This window comes from Haemaphysalis longicornis, unplaced genomic scaffold, assembly GCF_048455015.1.
Source record: "Haemaphysalis longicornis isolate Haplotype H1 unplaced genomic scaffold, Haemaphysalis longicornis Haplotype H1 scaffold_1, whole genome shotgun sequence".
Classification (NCBI taxonomy): Eukaryota; Metazoa; Arthropoda; class Arachnida; order Ixodida; family Ixodidae; genus Haemaphysalis; species Haemaphysalis longicornis.
In genome coordinates, this window is record NW_027526203.1 from 45,368,900 (window position 1) to 45,387,415 (window position 18,516).

Consider the following 18,516-nt stretch of genomic DNA (forward strand, 5'->3'; position numbering starts at 1 on the left):
ACTCATGAGAGACCATAACATCCCAACCTTAGAATTCAGACGGAAAATCCAAAGATTAAAATTTCTTTACCTTCTCAAGAATAATAAATTGTCAATGAGACCAGAACAATATATCCAACCACTCACCGCTCGCAGAACACGACACCGGCACGCTGACTCCCTAACGCCCTTCAATGCTAGAACTAGCATTTTCAAATTCTCCTTTCTCCCGCGCACTGTGACCGAATGGAATCAATTACCTGCATCATTCTTAAATAGCATTGACTCAATTGACCATACTGCATTTTGACCTGTTTTGTTAATGTGTTAAATTTCTTTCTTATGCGTTGTTTGAATGATGTCCTTAATCTTTGCGCTTTTCATGTTCTTTGAACTTCTGTTGTTCATAGTACATCGTTTGTAGTTATGTCCCTCCTGCTTGGGCCCTTCACTGGGCCTGCAGTATTGTGTAAGTAAGTAGTAAGTAAGTAACTAAGTAAGTAAATAAGTAAGTAAGTAAGTAAGTAAGTAAGTGAAAGTGAGTGAGTGAGTGAGAGTGAGTGAGTGAGTGAGTGAGTGAGTGAGTGAGTGAGTGAGTGAGTGAGTGAGTGAGTGAGTGAGTGAGTGAGTGAGGTGAGTGAGTGAGTGAGTGAGTGAGAGTGAGCGAGCGAGCGAGCGAGCGAGCGAGCGAGCAAGTAAGTAAGTAAGTAAGTAAGTAAGTAAGTAAGTAAGTAAGTAAGTAAGTAAGTAAATAAGTAAGTAAGTAAGAGAGTTGTTTGTAGGCCAAGACACACCTACTGTGCTGATTACTTGAAGATAGCTTCTAGGTTAACAGAGTCTCCCCTCTTGCTTGTGCCACAGTGGTGCCTGTTAACTCATTCTGTTCGACTCCACATGGCGGCATCTAACCTTTGGACAGGCAAGCGATAAGAAGGCAAGGGTCCAACGGAACGTTAATTTTTTTTTTTTATTTATGAAAATAAGCGGGAAGAATGCAATGACTGCTGGTGACAACGCATGCTTCATGGTGCAGCGGGCTGTGCCGTGAAGCTGCATTTAGGAGAAAAAGTTTGCGCACTGCCTGCACCCTAAGTTGGCTCCCAAGTCCCACAAAACCGCGCTGCCACTTGGAGACCAGAAAATTGCGTTAGTCCTTTAGGAAGTCCGTCAGAGCGTGCCACACCGTGAATGACAGCTCAACGAATGGGTCTCTACTGCTCCTTGTGCAATGTGACTGGCGCTGAATATCATCTTGCAGTTGCCTCACATTTTGCCGCACCGCTTGGGAACAGTTTCAGCACAACATACTGCCGTTTGGAGCAGGATGGTGCAGTAAAAGTGGATTGTAGCAGCATGGCGCATACGGCGCAGAACTTCCAACCCTGCTGGTAGAGTTACGCACGGTGACTTATTCTTAAATAAAGATATCATTTCCTCAGAATCAATTCTAAATTAATGCTCATGTAGTTTGTTCCGGGATAGTTTCCACAAAACAATTGTTAGCGCCATTTCCTATAACCATACTACCTCCGTAGGCGGCCATGCATGTACTATTGAGAGCGTACAGGAATGCTGTAGCATTTACAACTTCACTGTAAACTGCAATTATGAAAAGTAGATGAAACTGAGAGTAATAATAGAGTCATCCTAGCGGGCAGTATCGATCAGTATAATTTTCCCCCAAAATACCCGTATTTGATTGAGAACTACAGAGCACATTGCACTAGCTCATGGATTCTTTGTTGACGCAATCCAACAGATGCACACAATTTTGATCAACAGCCTCGCTGTCATCGAACCACCCTTTACCTTTGACCGCGAGATGAAGAAAAAGCATCCGGCCAGGAGGAGGCCCTGCAGGGTGGCCTGGGTGTCGCTGAACTTGATGCCGTCCAGGTACAGTACGCTCTGGCTGTACGCCAGCACCAGCGCATTCAGCGCCAGGATCTTGAACATCTGCAGGGTGGTCACCAGCGTGCAGCGGCCCTGCTTGATCACGTGGCAGACTGCGAGCGTGCACGGGCACAACGACACTCGTCAAATGCCTGCTCTCACTGCCACTGCCCACGACTGACCATGGTTAGTTCCATTTCACTGCGTGACGCAAGACGCAAGCAAACCATACAGTCCCCCCATGGTTTGAAACCCTCGGCAGTGCGTATCACACGCTGCTTGTTCTGGCCACTACTGCTCTGCCTCCCACTGAGTTCAGTGTTTGCAAGGAAGGTACCCAAGCCAAATTACCAGCCACAGTGTGACTTTTCGAGCATCTACTACCTGTCTAGGTTCGCATGTCTTTTCGACTCCCTGAGAATCAAGTTAACGGCAGTTTCGGTTTTCTGCAAGCGCACAAAAAGCCTCACATTTGGTGCTTCTATGCCACAGCCGAGTTGCCGTGGCACCTTTGTCAGCTGCCAACACTACTCCAGACAGAAGCGTGCCACTCGTGATTCTAATGCATCTGCAAGAGGGAGGCAACAGCCAGTTGGCAGATACCAGTGGCAATGACAGCATCTCAAATGGGCTCGTGGCAATGGCAGCCGCTTGCCAGCAAGTTCCGTTTCCTCTGCTGGGTTCAGTGATAGTACTAAATGTACAGGAGAACCTCAACGATACATTCCCTTAGAAACCAGAGACCAAAAACACACTATGCAGGAAAGTGTGCAATCTCTAGGCACTGAAGAAACATGAACCAGCAGTCAAAAACAGATCAATAACAGCGCAACAAATTGTTAAACAGTTTCTGCAAAGCTTGGCGGTTCGCACACAGCGAGGTAATTGTCATCAACCGCAACTGATTATGAGGGAAATCCAGGCACCCAGGGACATGTCGATTAGCAAAAACTCCCCGAGGCGCTTTCGACAGTCTCTATCGCCTGGGAAATTGTACAACTGCAAGCGTATCAACGACGTTCTACTGTGCCCCTGGCTACACTCACCAAGTTTGCAACAGCTCCTGTTTTGATTGATTGTAGGGTTTAACGCGCCAACGCAACGCAGGCGATGAGGCGGCATAGCGGAGGGCTCTGGATTAATTTTGACCACCTGGGGATCTTTAACGTGCGCCAAAATCTCGTACACACGGGAGTTTTTGAGCTCCTGTTTTGTTCATGTGCCAGACATACATTGCACCTAAGCACTGCTACCCAACCGACATTGCCACAGCTGTTTGTTTCATTTCTACCACATATGCACTCAACGCCTGCGATCACAACCTAAGCTGCAATGAGATGATGACGTGTGCTCTGCTCTGACAACTGCAAAAACCTAAAACTGGCCCAGCCCTTCTCCACCAGATTTCGCCCTCAACCTGTCAAGCACCTGTCTTGACTTAACGTGCTCCTCTAGTAACCTCTGTTCCCATCAGAGCTTCAACATTACTTGCAGGGCTAGGACAGCTCAAACAGATTTGAAAGCAGTTTTTGGACCAGTAATATTTCGGTTTTGGAGCAGACGAACCTTGATTTGGAGCAGTTCACGACATTTAATATGTTGTCTTAGGCGCTTAAAAAATCAAATTTGTAGCTACTTTGGGGACAAGTACACTTTTGAGTCAGTGTGGAATACACACGACACTGAAATAGCCTTTAGAGAAAGTGTTTTTAATAAAGTATCAAAATGTACAAACTGCACTACCTTCTTGCCAACTTCTTAAATTGTATTGCGGTTGTATGCATAGACAATGTAAAATGCCATTAAAAATACCAAATTGAAAAATACTGGAATCATAAGGTGTTTCTTTTTACCGTTATAATGCTGAAATTATTATTTTTGGGATCCCAGACTGCGTTGTACAGACAAGTGTAGAACCACGGAAAAAGTTATGCAAGGAAGGTGGCGGTCGTTGCACCCAACCCTATAACATTACTTGGCTTGTTCCCATCCCCAGGCTTGCCAGCTTGCTCTCTAACACAACAGTAACTGAAGGTTTTACAGTGGGACCCCAATAATACGACTTTCAAGGGACCGCGAGAAAGCGTCATAAGACCAGGGTGTCGTACGACTGGGGTGCGGGTAAATGCCGGCCTAGTAGACGGTGGTCTCACGCGACAGGTGAGCTAAGAACTGTGGGGATCCGCTTGATCCCCTTTCCTCCTCCCGCGAGCGCGATGTTCGAACGAGCGCGCTTTCCCGCACACGTGACGTCACCTCGCGGGCCGACGCGCCGGCGGGCACCGACTGTCCCGCCGTCGCTGTCGCTCCTCCTCGCCCGGCGTCTCCCTTGTGGACACCGCGTACCTCTCTGGGGCATTTTGGATGGGTCAGTTCCGGGCGTAGGGGGAACACCCTGAACCCCACTTAGGCCCACAAGGGACCGTCGAGCTCACATCGGCGCTCAACGTCTCTAACGAGGCTAGCCGGGGTGGTTTGCTACCCCGTAGCTAGGCCCATTATGCCCACAGAACTTATTTAAACTACTATATTTAGCATGTTCTCGCATTATTTGCGAACCTTTAGCTGAAATCCCAAGTTAAAAAAAGCAACGCCTATGTTGTGCCCCCCTCCTCTTATGACGTCCAGCTAGACCGCCAGCCAAGCGCCGCGCGCTACGCAAAGGCCGACGGGGTCGAGCAAATTGAGAGAGGAAAAGGCGAGTGTGAAACTGCCAAGGCCAAGCGAAACGAATGATAGTACAAGGCAGAGATTAAAAAAAAAAAAAAACGGCATTGCCGTACATGGTGGAGACATCCTTTGAAAGGTCCCGTTCCATCGTTATTGGGCCATAGTGCTCAACACATAGCTGTTTTCGTTTCCCACAAGACCCAGCAACGTGAAATAGATAAGATCATTCAACCTTCGCGAGTAAACTGTAGCGCGGTCTTCTACAGTGACTTGCTGCGGCAGCCAGCAAGGGTCACAAAATGGCGGTGCAACGGGTACGTGTCTCCCTCCATCGCCTCCTGTATTTCGCTCCAGCCTTGCGGCAGACGCGCATGAATTGAGGCACTCTAGCAAAAAAAAGAGAGTGACAACACCGATTTTGGTAAGCAGTGAGCAGAGATTTAGGGAAAAAGAGCATCGTGAAAAAAAGAAACTTGGATGAAGCGGGCAGGGAAAGCGGCTGTCCGGTTATCGCCGTGGGGCTGCATCGTATGTGCAGAGGGGTGAGACAGCTGAACCAGATTTGGGAGCAGTTTTTGGAGCAGTGATATCTTGATTTTGGAGCAGAGGAACCTTGAATTGGAGCAGAAGAACATTTGTTATGTCACCTTACGTGCCTAAAAAACAAATTTTTTGGCAACTCACGGGGGACTTTTTTTTTTAAGTGCTTTTTTTAATCGGTTTTGAACGTACATAACACTGAAACAGCCTCTCAATAAAGTTTTTTCTACCAGAATATCACAAGGTACGAACTGCAACATTTTTAAATTCTTAGGTTCTATGCATAGATAGTGGAGCGCCGTTGAAAATATCGAATTGAAAAACTAAGCAATTGTAAGGCATTTTTATTATCATGTGAATCCCGAAATTTTTATTTTTCTAATCCCAGACTCGGCTTTACGCACAAGTGTAGAGCCACGGCAAAAGCTGCGCAAAGCGAGGTGATAGTCGTCACACCCCACCAGCCCTACCATTTCATCCCCAATGTGCACTTTCACAACGATCATAATTTGAGTAACATCGGTATGTTTAGCCACCTCTCTCTTGGCATCGAATTTCACTTCAGATAAATGAACCATTATTACGATGTAGAGTGAAATAATAGCCTGTCTCGCTATCGGACACTGCTTCAATATTTTGCGGTGATGTAGCCTGCACCGCTGCTTCTGCAGCGTCGATTGTCCCATTCCCGCCACTCGCAAGCTCACTGTGAAAGGCAGCAATAACTCATGGTTTTATAACAGTGCAATGAGTCCTAAGTTTCACTTCAAGCACACGCTGGCCTCACACTAAAAGCCAAAACACGGCGAATTCGCGGGCGCCATGTTGTTTTTGATGAACTCCCGTTTCTCCAGTCCCGCAATGTACCTGCAACAGATCAAACAACTAAATGTAAACCCAGCTACCCCCATACTAAAACCAAGGTAGAAATAGGCGAAGAGCACTCTGCCTGAACCACAGGCAACTGCTTCGCCCGGCGGCCACGTTTTCACATCTTCACCTCGCCAAGATGGCGGCGCCCAGTAATGGCGTTCTGGAGATACGGCACTTGGAAAAAATTGCCGTTTTTTCATCAACTTGCACAACTGGTTTGACGCATCAGTACACATAAGTATTTTTTCTCAAGGACTTTGCAATGGTTTTCGATGGGAAAACTGTAAAAAAATTCCCGCGCCTTCCCGCGAGGGGAACACGAGTATATGCAGAGCATTGGTTAACGCCGCGTAAAGTCGCATTAGGGTGGGTAGTTGGGTCGTAGTTGCGTTGGTGTTGGTTTGGGGTATAGAGAGGAGAGTAAAGTCGCGTTAGGGCGGAGCGAGCGTCAACCAAGGAAGGAAGGAGCAACGCAGTGACTGAAGCACGAGCGACCGCTAGCCGCTTTATATTTGCAGCGCGCGCAGTAGAGGGAGAGCAGTATGGGGGGGAGAGCGCGCATGCGCAAGCAGCGCGCACCCTTCCACGCCCCACCACACTGCTATCACGCACCTGTTACGCCGAGACCGCGACGGAGCGAACGGGCTGACTACGACGCATGCGCGCGCCAGCTGCTGTTGAGAGAGAGGAGGGAAGGAGGAGAGGCGCACCTGCTGCGGACGCAGAGCTGTGGACGCCGTCCGACGCAGGAAGAGGCGAGGCTAAGAAATGCTCTGCATTTAAAACGCAGAGAATATAAGATGTGCAACCCGACATTGTGACTTTCGAAAAAATTACGCCATCTTCCCGTAGCGGAACCCTGAGTACCATGCAAAGCAGCCATGGGGTCGATTCAAGTGCCCATTAGTTTTCAGTTCGTCGTTTCCGTTAGGTTGAGGTACGTAGCTACCGTTATATTTACAGTTTGGTTTCCATGGTAACTACCACACTTTTCACTTACCGGAACTACGAAATGGGGAAATTGCGTTGAGCCCATGGCTGTTTTGCATACTACTCAGGGTTCCCCTACGGGAAGATGGTGTAATTTTATTAGATATGACGGGGCTATGTCCCTCCCTCGTCGTTGTTGCGCCGTCCACACCCCCAATGTGCATGCTCGGCTTGCTGAACGCCCGGTGTTGTCTAACCCGTTAATGGCTCCTGGAGCGACCGTGTTACCGGTGTCTTCCTGGGCGGGCCCGAGATGAGCCGAGCATGCACAGTGGGGGTGTGGACGGCGCCACAACAAGGGAGGGACATAGCCCCGACCATGAGAGGCTAGAGCGACAGTGTTGCCGGTGTCTTCCTGGGCCGGTGGATGGACGGACGACGGATGAAGGAGCCGAGAGCAAGAGATGCTTTGCATCTAAAAACAATCTCGGGGACAATTTTATGCCGATTTTTTGTTGAATGATCAATCAATTTAACCTTTACAAACACTTGGGGGTGCTGGAAAATAATGCCGTCAGTAAGCATTTTCCCCCACTGAAATTGACGGGAGCGTTAAAATCCTTGGCTCTCAAGCTGTTTCGGAGCAGTTTGGCGCAATTTTTGCAATTTTCAAGCTTTTGGAGCAGCCTGGCACAGGAAAACAAATTTGTATCAAATCTGCGCAATATGCGCAACTGTCTCACCCCTGTACAGTCGAATCCCGCTACAACGAAATTGACGGGACGCGCGAAAAATTTCGTTGAAGCGAAAATTCGTTGAGGCGAAATCCGCCCCGAACACCACGGAAAGGCCCGAAAAATAGCCCCGTATGTTTCCGCATCATTGGCAGCAAAAAAACAATGTTTAGAAAAACGAGTGACGCGCAATAACGTCACGTTTATTCGGATAACAAACATACCAATGGTTATCTGTGTTCACTGCACGCAAAGAACGCGTTACGGAGGGGGGTGAAGACATGCAGGCGGAAAACCTATTGCTGCCGAGCCGTACCGAGCTGATTACTTTCGGATAGCTGCTAGGCCGTCGGAAGCCCCCCTCGCTTGTGGCAGGAGCAGTGGCGTTATCTTATCCTCTGACGGCACGGCAGCTACTGACCTTGGCAGGCAAGACCCGCGCGCTTGCATTAAACATGACCGCGCGCTCGCAACTAAGATAGGATGACTTGGCTTCAAGACCAAACATGATTTTTGCTCTTGGCTATGAAGAATGGTAGAAGGAAAACGGCAAGGACAGCTGCTCACGAGCCACAACGCATACATGACGGCGCCGCGCCAGCAGCGGAGCACATTCGTGCGATTTCAATTGGATACAGATTGGCTGTAGTGGCTGTAGCTCCGGCTTGGCGAACCGGGCCTGTGCCTCATGTAAAGACGGCCAGCCACATCGTTATCACCATCAAACGGCGTCCGCCTATGAGTTTTTTTTTGTTTTGTTTTTTTTGGTGGCGGTGTGGGCGCACCGCGCATGTTTTCGGTGAAACTAAGCGTCCTGAATGTTTAAAAAGTTACAAATAGCTGGCGCTATGCTTATTTTATTGTGAAATAATTGTTCAAACCCAGCCCAATTCATCGAAAATTTCGTTGAAGCGAAAGCAAGCCAGACAAATGGTTCGTTGTGGCGAGGACTTTGTTGCATTGACTTCTATGGCTAGCTGACGGGGAATTGGAAATATTTTGTTGAAGCGGAAATTTCGTTGAAGCGGACTTCGTTGTAGCGGGATTAGACTGTATGTATTTCCGTGTTCATCGGTGGCTCAACGGGAGCTTCAAATTCCCGATCCACCTTCCACCTGAACTTCGACTTCTCGCGGCTGTCGTTTTGGCGTACTGCTGCTGCGTGGTACCCGCCTGCTTGCTTGCATCTTTTCAGTAAATGGTCTGACCCGCCTGCAGACTTTTGCACATCAAGCAGCGTCAAACGAGGGTTAAGAATAAAGAAGACCAGGACGAGGCGGCGAAGTGGTGTAAAATATGGGATAAGTGCCCGTTTATGTGCACCAGGGTCCGTCGTATGAAGCGGACCACATGCACCAAAGTGTTGTACCATCGGGGTTTTTATTGCATTGTTTTTATGGGGAGTTTGCCGGGACCGTGGTGATCCATCATAAGAAGCGGGTCATCGTAAGTCCAGAGGTCGTATCAGCGGTGTTCCACTGTATTACATTGCAATGGGTCAAAAAGTTCACTTCACAAACCCTGGTTGTAGATGCACACACAGCATTTAATCCTTGGTTGCCTTCTGAATTTAAACTTTGACTATTTGAGCGTCGAATTTGACCAGCACGCAGTTTAGTCTTTAACACTCAAGTACAAGCCACGGAAAAGTCGTTGCCACCACGTTGTTTTCAATGGACTCTTTTTGAGCCATGCAACTGAACATAATCTCGCCCACGTTCTTGAACATTATACCTGGGAACCCAGCTGACCGCGTAACCCATGGTTTCTCAAAGTGCGTTCCGCAGGCCCCTCCTCAGGGTTCCGCAAGCCACTGATAAATTTTCCCTGGTTCCGCAGTCGCAAAGTCTTATATGATAAACTTGAGGTGCGATCGATCTAAGGAACCTCCATTACTCAAGCCCGAGTGTCAGTAAGCACATCTCGGCGCATAACAGAAACGCGCGAGCTGCGCAATAAATCTCGCCAGCAGCTTGTAGCCAGCCAGACTCCGAAAACGGGCCACGTGGTTAAACTATTTCACTTGAACCTCGGCCTTATATTACCCCCATGCGCATTTCTCCTGTTTGGAGATAGGTGCTGCTAGCGTACGCATTCGCGTAAAGTCGACGGGAAAAAAACGATACCCTAGCTTGCTTTTGAATTTATTGCACGTTAATGTAGCATGAACGGAAGGAAAACTGGCGGAAGTGAGGGGGGAGGGGGTTCCTTGGCACTTAACGGAACTTAGCAGGGTTTCCTGGGACCAACATGCTTGAGAACCCCTGGCGTAACCTAAAGCAGGTAAATGATCAGCGAAACGCACTGAGCGCTTCAACTATGCAGCCATGTTTTGCCTGGCAGCAATGTTTATGTTGCCATAGGACGCACAATGGGGAAAGCCATTTCAGCGAACCCAGCAAGAGAAGAGCCAATCACGCTTGAAAACCTATAATTTGCTTCATTTCACAGTTCTTCTTTTTCTGCCGTTTGTGGGTTTGCAAGTAGGTGACGATAAAAGAGGTGACCCGAAGGCAGAAGACAAGCATACAGCTCACCTAATGATACCAAAATTTGATCACCTGGGAGAAACCAGCACCACAGCTGCTTGGAAAAAAAAAAACATGTTGTCAACTCAGCATTTTCCCCCTATGAAACTGACCTGAGTATAGAAATCCTTGCTTTTCAAGCTGTTTTGGAAGCAGTTTGACGCAATTTTTGCAATTCTCATGCTCTTGGAGCAGCGGCGGAATTGTATCAAAACTACGCAATATGCACAGCTGCCTTATTCCTGCACTTAGGAAACATTTGCCACCAGAAACGGCAAAAAAATGCCATTTTTCTTCAAATCCATTCAAAATTGCACGTCTGAAATCTACAGGCAATTTTGTCGCCTGGCACGAGCACCCCGAGGGCCTTTGTTGCTCCATTATTTCAGTCAGTTAACAGGTTCAATCAAAAGTAACTTTGGCCGAAACTGCAATTTACTGCAGCCCTGCGTGGATGTCGTTGCGCAAGTTTTGGGGCATAGGCCGTGGTGGGGTCGACCGCGAGAAATGTGGGCGCATGTTCCGAAGCAAGTGCACGCGCACCAAAGTAAGACCAACAGAACATGGGAGAACGAAAGACAGTGCCGAGAAGAAAGAGGGCAGGTGGAAGCAGCATGTGCTGCACGGGTGCTGTGGAGGAGTGTGGCGGAGTTGTGTGCGTCTGAAGTGGGTGCAAGTGGGTGTTGAAGGCGACCCTGAGGCGCAACTGTGCGATGGAGCGTGAAACACCAGCAAAGCAACCAAATCGCAGTAATTCATGCCGTGCCCGATGCCCACACATTACAAAAAACAAGCAAGATCTACTTGGGCCTGCTTTGTGACGAACCTAATTGATGCTTTGTGTCAGGCTCGTTGGTGGCACATCGTTTTAAGGATTGCGCTTAGGCTAAACATAGAGACGGACTTAAAAGAAGAAAATGTACACTTACCGTACGTTTTATTCTGTAAACACACATTGCTGTGGTGCAATGTATGCTTATGCTGCCTTTACAACAGGTGTAGGCTTCCTTCTTTCAGGTCCATCTCAGTGTTTAGCCCAAGCGCAATCCTTAAAAGGGTCGTGCAGACAAAACACAAGTTTGGTTCATTTGAATGATTGCCTCGCTAGCGTCATACTGACACCATTTTTAACACAAACTGCGCTCAAATAAGCTAAGCTATGTAACTAGGAAAAAAAAGGAATTGCCTAGCGACCCACCAGCTCATTTCCCGCGCTAAAACATATGACGACATATGCCCAGCCGTGCAGTTTCCTGAGGCCGGAAAAAGCAAACACAAGTTAGTCAGGTCTTATAAGCTCGCAGAACGAGCTATTTTTGCTTAAATGTAGTGCTTAAATTGTGCGGTAAACAATGAAAGTCATGAATAGAAGTACTGATGCGTACTGCTGTTGGTACTGCCCACACTATGCTTGTTTTAGCTGCACAGCAGTCCGCCAATTTGGAGTTGTCTCACATGCCACTGGCCGATTGGCGTAAGCGACGTTGTCTTACGTGACCCTGTTTGTCGAGCATACCCCATGTTTCACGAAACGATTACTTTCTACCGTAACAAAAACAAGCCGCAAATGCGGTCAAAAACAAAGCAAAGGCGGACGCCATCTACAAGGACTGACGGTAATCAAGGCTCCGCAATCCGCTCCAAAGCCTCATGGTGCACTTGAAGTTTGTTTGAACACCCGTCCTTGTGACTTCATGACAGACGTCACGAAAACACACATTTTGGCGGGAAAATCAATATCTGAACTTAAATTAATTTCTTAGTGCAGGAGGCATCGTTTGCTGCCGCACAAGCGCTGGGGGCACTGGAAAAAAAAAAAAAAAAAAACACGAGATCATTCGAATGAAACAAACTTTTACTTTGTCTGCATGGCCCATTTAAGACTGTGAGGAAAGTGAACCAAACAGGGCTTTCTTGCACACTCCAGGCCGTGCCACAACTTTTCTCCCTTCCCTCCTCCTTTCGATCCTCCGAGCTGACGACGGGCCCAAAAACGTGGGACCAGTCAGTGCAATCAATAGCTGAGAGAAACAAATGGCAGACAATGTGGAAGGCAGCATGTGGAGAGTGGAGAGGAAGACAAGGACAACATTTCAAGGTGGCCCAGTGTTGGTCAGCTCAGTTCCACGGGCTTTAGGGCTGCCTTTTTTTTTTTTTGGACATTGCTTATTTCCCGAGACTCGATTCTTGTCCCACACCCACCGTGGTGGCTCAGTGGCTATGGCGTTGTGCTGCTGAGCACAAGGACGTGGGTTCGATTCTCGGCCGCGGTGGCCGCTTTTCTGATGGAGGCAAAAAACAAAAACGGCCGTCTGTTCGAGATTTCAGCGCACGTTTAGATCCCCAGGTGGCCAAAATTAATCCGGAGCCCTCCACTACGGCGCGCCTCATCTGCCTGCATAGCGCCAGCGTGTCAAACCCCGCAATCAATTGACTCTTGTCCCCCCTCGGGTGAACGGCCTGGTGGGCAGCCTGGGGATGAGGAAGAGGATCGGGAGCACTCACTGCACTGGATCGAGGACAGCTTGGAGGTGAAGGGGGCAGCTATGCTGGCGTCACCCAGCTTCACCACCTGTGCCTGGTCCTGCTCCTCGAGGTCCTTGAGAAGCTTCTGCAGCTGCTTCTGCAGAGGAAAAAGGGTGGCAGGAGGAGTTCAACCGGCTCATTCTAACCAAGCCAGTAATTTATTCGTTCTAAGTTTATTTCACTTGGTTTATTTTTTATTTCTATTTTATCACGACATATTGTACCGAAGTTTTTTTTCTTCCCTTTACATTCCATTATCATTTTTCTAGTACTGCTACTAAACAAGTGTGAAACGCTCAGTCTCAGTGTGCACCCCTCCTGTGGTATGTAATACCACGGCGCGGAAGCAAGCGGTGCTGCGGTCTCGCGAGCGGGCACGGGGATGATGCCAAAGCGGCGGCGCTGGGAGGGGGGTTCAGTAGGAAAACTGTTCCCCTCCTCCCCTCGCTTACTCGTAAGCGGCGCAGTCGACTCGTTTTCTGAGGGGTGGAAGGGATGCGAGGCACATGCCGTTGGCATGGTCAGCGCAGAGAGTCAGCGGGAGCTCGCATTTGCGTTGCACGCTGTAACCGGACTCAATTGTTGTATACGATATTGAGGCACTGGAGCATCGTAATTAGCAGTTTATTTTACCACAGAAAGCATACAAAAACGGACGGTGCTATGGTTAATCATCGTTATATTCGATATATTGTTACAAACAGTATCATTATTACAGTTGAACCCCTTTATAAGAGACACGTGCCGGGGAGCAGTTTCTGTCTCTTATATGAGATGTCTCTTATAAGCAGGGAACCGTGTTTTCACTTACTAATCCGACCCTAGTTCAATGTGGGCACCGTATGACTAAAATAAGCTCAAAAGAACGCCACAGCATGTTGCAAAAGATTCATTATAACTTATGTTGGGCCCCAGAATTTATGAAACAGTTCTGAATCTTTTTTTGCTTCATGACTGTATTGACACTGTTTTTTACAACCGATTCTACAAGCTTTCTTTCCTTTCACTGTTTGTGGAAGATGAATGGTAGATGTTGAGTTCACAAGCCTGATGAATAGCCAGGGCGTGCAGCTTCTTCCGCTGTGTGCTCAGGCTATTCATTACGCTTGCAGGACTCAACGTCTGCGATGCTTCTTGATTGGGAGCTACGCGAGTGGGAGAGCCTGCATGTGCGGTCACGATCCAACGGTCACGATCTTACTGCGGTCACGGCAGTAAGCTTCAACCACTTCTGTAAGTTACATTTCCATTGGCAGGGCTTCCCATCGTCATTTCATAGCCGACTGAACCCCTGTGTGTTTGCTGAAGTTATAATAAATAGCAACTGCAGGCGTCTGTCGTCCACCTGTGTTTCCACAATGGAAGCAACTGCAATTAGTGACTGGTGGCACTGCATCTGGAGTTAAAATGTCCGTTAAAAGCGAGGTTGTTGATTAAAGTTCAAGAATGGCTTGTCCCTTATAACCAACTGTCTTCTACACCCAATGTCTGTCATAAAAGAGGTCAATTTAATGGGAAAGATAGGGCAGCCAGCCATGTGGGTGAATAGTGTCTCTTATACCCATTTGTCTCTTACAGCCATGTCTCTTATAACGAGGTTCAACTGTAGTGGACTCGACTGTATTCACAACAACACTTCGGTAAGCACTGTGCAAATTTGCAGCCAAGTTGCTTCTTCGCTGTTGCAACGACCTTTACTTCATCTCTGGTGCAATATGAAAGCTCACAGTAACGCATAAGACTTGAAGGTAGTGAAGCTGTACGCCGCAACCCTCAAAACCACCCCGCGGTTCAAGTCCACGATTGTAGCCGATTCGCTTCTTCTTCACTGCTGCAACGACCTTAACTTCATCACTGTTGCTATAAGTGTGAGCTTCCTTCAGTTTTTTGTAAGTTATAATCATTGGACATTAAACGCTGTGTGTGCATTAGCACGTTTCACCGCACTGACCCCGTTGAGTGTGGGCCAAGGTTCGATGATGAATTGGGCCAACGAAGGAAGCTTCCTTCATTGGCCCAAGCTTGGCCAATCTCCCCAAGTGGGTATGTCTGGCTTGACAAACGTGTGCCTGGGACGCTGGGCGGTCGTTGTGTGGCACACACACACGAGCACTTGGCATTTTCTTGGTGTTTTACACTGCTGGGCAGTCACCGCGAGGCACCCGCTCACGTGCGCTCGGCATTTTCTTGGTATTTCTTGGTATTTTCAACTGCAGACACGAAACTCAAACGATTTGCTAAACAGCTCCGCTGCTAAAAAATACGAAGCACATCATGACAACCATCGCACTTTATTTAGCACACAGAAAGTGCGTGAGCTTCACTTGCTTTATCTTCTGCACCATAAAGTTAACCAAACTGTGTTCAAGCTTTATAGTAATGCTATCCAAATGAGAAAGTCCGGTGCTGTCCCCTGTGCTGTGGCAGCGGCAAATTACAGACTTCCCTTTACGGCTTGCAGAACCTAATAAAAAGGTGAGTGAAAACAAAAACTTGCGAGTGTACATGCATGTCCAATCTCGCATGGAATCACCCAGTGGCCATGGCAGTCGGCGAACTGCTGGGTTGTGAGAAGCCAGCGAGCCAACGGTTTCGTGACGCACATCTCATCACGGGAAGCGAGAATTCAACATTCAATACAACAATAGTCAATACAGTTAAACCTGGATGTAACGAACCTCTATGTAACGAATTCCTAGATTTAACAGAGTTTTTCAATTCCCCATCGTCAGCCCCATTAAAAACCATGTGTTGCAAACCTCTATGTAACAAAGGCATGGCTACAGATAACCCTGATGTAACGAATTCGCTACGATGATGAGCCATTGTTTTTTGCACTTTTCTGAAAAATCAGCTGGAGTTGTGCAATAACTTAGCGAACTATGCCTGCACCGCAAACTACTGTGCGTTTCCAGTGTGAGTGTGGTGTCGATTAGGTGCCACAAGTCAAGTGCCGGCCTGTCGGTGTGTAGACGCGCGTCTCCACTGCTTTTTGAGGTATAGGTTCATCAGTGACGAGTTCTTCTGCCAGAAAACGAAAAGTTTTGTCTTTTCAAGACAAGCTCGCAATTTCAGGTAACGTCTCCGCCGGCAAGAAGATCAACGTTGTCGTCCAGTACAGTACCAAGCTAGTACCCTCCCAAAAAGTTCGAGTGCAGCTAAGAGCACCAAGTTTGCAAAAAGGTGCCCTTTCAGCATACATTTGGTCCTTGAAACTGGTTAAGGCACCGAAGAGTGTCAAAAGACAAAACTGATACTTGGGTTACGTTTGTGGATACAGGGATAAGTGACCTTGATTCTTTGAAGTGCCGTGTACTGAATAACTTCGTTGGAAAGCAGAAGGTGCAAAGCGCGCACTTTTTCAGTGTGAAATAAATTTTTAAAGGGAGAGTGTACTACCCATGATGTTTATGATACCTTACAAGCTCAATGAGAGCATTGAGTAACGGGGGTACAAACTTCAAAGAATAGGGCGGCCATCAACAACAAGGAATACACAGAAAGTAACACAACGTCATGACAAAACATGAGAAGTAACTGCCACTCAAACAAATATAATATTGCAAAGATGTCTAGCATTTTGATTTAGTTTCTGCTTCATTTACAAGAGCCTTAACTCGAAACCTGCATGTACCAAAAACCTGCATATAATGAAAAATTGCGAATTTTTATAAACTTCGTTACATCCAGGTTTAGCTGTACAACACACAGAATTGTTCTTCGCTCACGCCCCCACATTGTACCCCAGCTGTCAGGCCAAAAAATGTGGAATAAGAATTCTGATAACATTGTGCGCAGACATACAGTAGAACCCCGCTCTTACGTTCCTCAGTGCTGCGTTTTCCTGGCTGCTACGTTGTTTTTGTCTAGTCCCGGTGCAGCTCACATAGAGTCCCATGTAATAAAATCCTCACGGTTACATTGTGGCAAGAGTACGTTCTCGACATTTTGACGTTGGACGACATTTTGACGTTTGAACGACATTTCGACGTTTGAACGACATTTTGACGTTTGACGAGCCTTGGCCAGGCTTGGCTACGGAACTGACTGCATAAAGCCGCACGTGGGTGCACTTCTTCACCACTAGATGGACCTATGGTACTCTACGCTATCACCATCATCACTGCGCTTACAACGGAAGTTTCACTAGGGAATGCTGGAAGTGCGTGTTTGCCATAAAGCACCACTGCTAGAATAGCACGCTCTCTCGTTGTCATTGTGCGCTTTGAGCTTTGAGAACACCATAGAACTTGCAACCGCGAACTTTGTCGTGCCTTGATGGCGTCATGAGAGCGGGAGGCACTTTCATTTCAGGAAAAGCTTGGCGGAATAAACGCAGTAGACAAGCAGCCAGCGCGGAAGAGAGTCGATATCGCTAGGGGCCTTGCATTGCCACGTGTGGTGTTTTCCAGCGATCGCAAAAAGTGGCAATCCTACATTCTCGAGTTTTTTAAGGTTCAAAAGCCAAAGTTCCAGCAATGCATGGTTCAAGTCAAAGCTACGCTGCTTTCGCCCATTTTCGAAGGTTTCCTCACTGCTGTGTCTTCCTGGTTGTTACATTTTGTTTTCCTGATCCTCTGAAAAACGTATGAAAGGGGTTCCACTGTATATGGTTCCGTTTTCCCATATTTGTGAGAGAGTGATGTCGGTGCATATTCTATCAGCTAGCCAAATGCACTGCAAAGGAGACCAAAGTCTGCCTGTTTGGAACCAACTTGCAACAGAGGCATCTCTAACAAGTCAGAAACATAAAAACGGCACTGGAAACAGAGCACACTATTATGTCAGCACTGAAAGACGGGACGCGAGATGAACGCTAGAACATCATCATCTTCCAATCGATGGCTAGTGCTTGTCCTCTCCCATGCATTTCTAGCCTGCGTCCCATCTTTCAGTGCTGGCACAATGTCTCCAAGTAACTGACTAGCTCAACTTTCTATCCTTAATTTGTGGCATTGGAATTTTTTATAACCTATTAGCGATTCACAAGTGAGAAATGCAGCAGCATTGGCACTTTCCCCTTTTCCATGCGATAATAAAAACATGCAGATGATGCAGCATCAACAAAACAGCCATCACCACGCTTTGCAGCAAATGTTCCGCGTTCCCCATTCGTGCCGTTGATAGGAATGAAACAACACAGTGGCACCTCGATTATATAACTTCCTTGGGACCATGCAAAAATGTCGTGACTGGGGTGTCGTATGGGTAGGGTGTGAATAAATACCGCCTTAGTACGTGGTCTGGTGTGACATTTTTGCTAAAGGTACCGTATTTACTCCCGTAATGAATCCAGTGTTTTTCCAGAATAGTATTCGGCATGAATTTGGGGGAGGGTTCATTATGCGGGAAAAAACTGATAGTTTTAAAAGTTGAAATTTCATATAATAAAGTTGCTAAGAGAAGCGCTGTCAGAGCCTTGCCATTTTCGTAAAAACACGTACCGTAAAAACCCGCGTATAATACGAGGTTTTTTTTCCACATTTTACTATGTAAAATTTGTTCCGCGTATTATATGTGGATCCCAAAGTTTTCAGCCGAAAATTTGCACTTTCGGTTTCGGTTTCAGCGGAGGGTGGGCCATCTTGCGGTGGCGTTAGCTGGCTGCTGCTTCTCTCAGCCGGGGTCATTTTGATTGTTTTGACCCCGCGAAGGATCGGCACGTTCACCGCAAATCTATCACGATGTCGGGTACACGAAGACAGTATTCAGCGGCAATTAAAAGAAAAGTTATTTTATGTGCCGAGACCATCAGGAATTGCGCCGCAGGACGGCAGTTCGGCGTCATCGAATGCAGCATTCGCGGGTGGAGAAAGCAACTGGTGCTTGACTGTATAAAGTCT

General features: G+C 47.5%; 1 protein-coding gene across 1 annotated transcript in view; it reads right to left on the bottom strand.

The window, feature by feature from the left end:
• The window catches only part of LOC144176121 (endoplasmic reticulum transmembrane helix translocase-like), a 141,554-nt gene that overhangs the window by 27,598 nt on the left and 95,440 nt on the right, over positions 1-18,516 (bottom strand). The window contains exons 19-20 of the mRNA XM_077705196.1: positions 12,653-12,770; positions 1,789-1,985 (exon numbers count right to left, since the gene is read on the bottom strand). Of these exons, the coding sequence (XP_077561322.1) occupies positions 1,789-1,985; positions 12,653-12,770 (315 nt within the window). The remainder of the gene's footprint in view (positions 1-1,788; positions 1,986-12,652; positions 12,771-18,516) is intronic.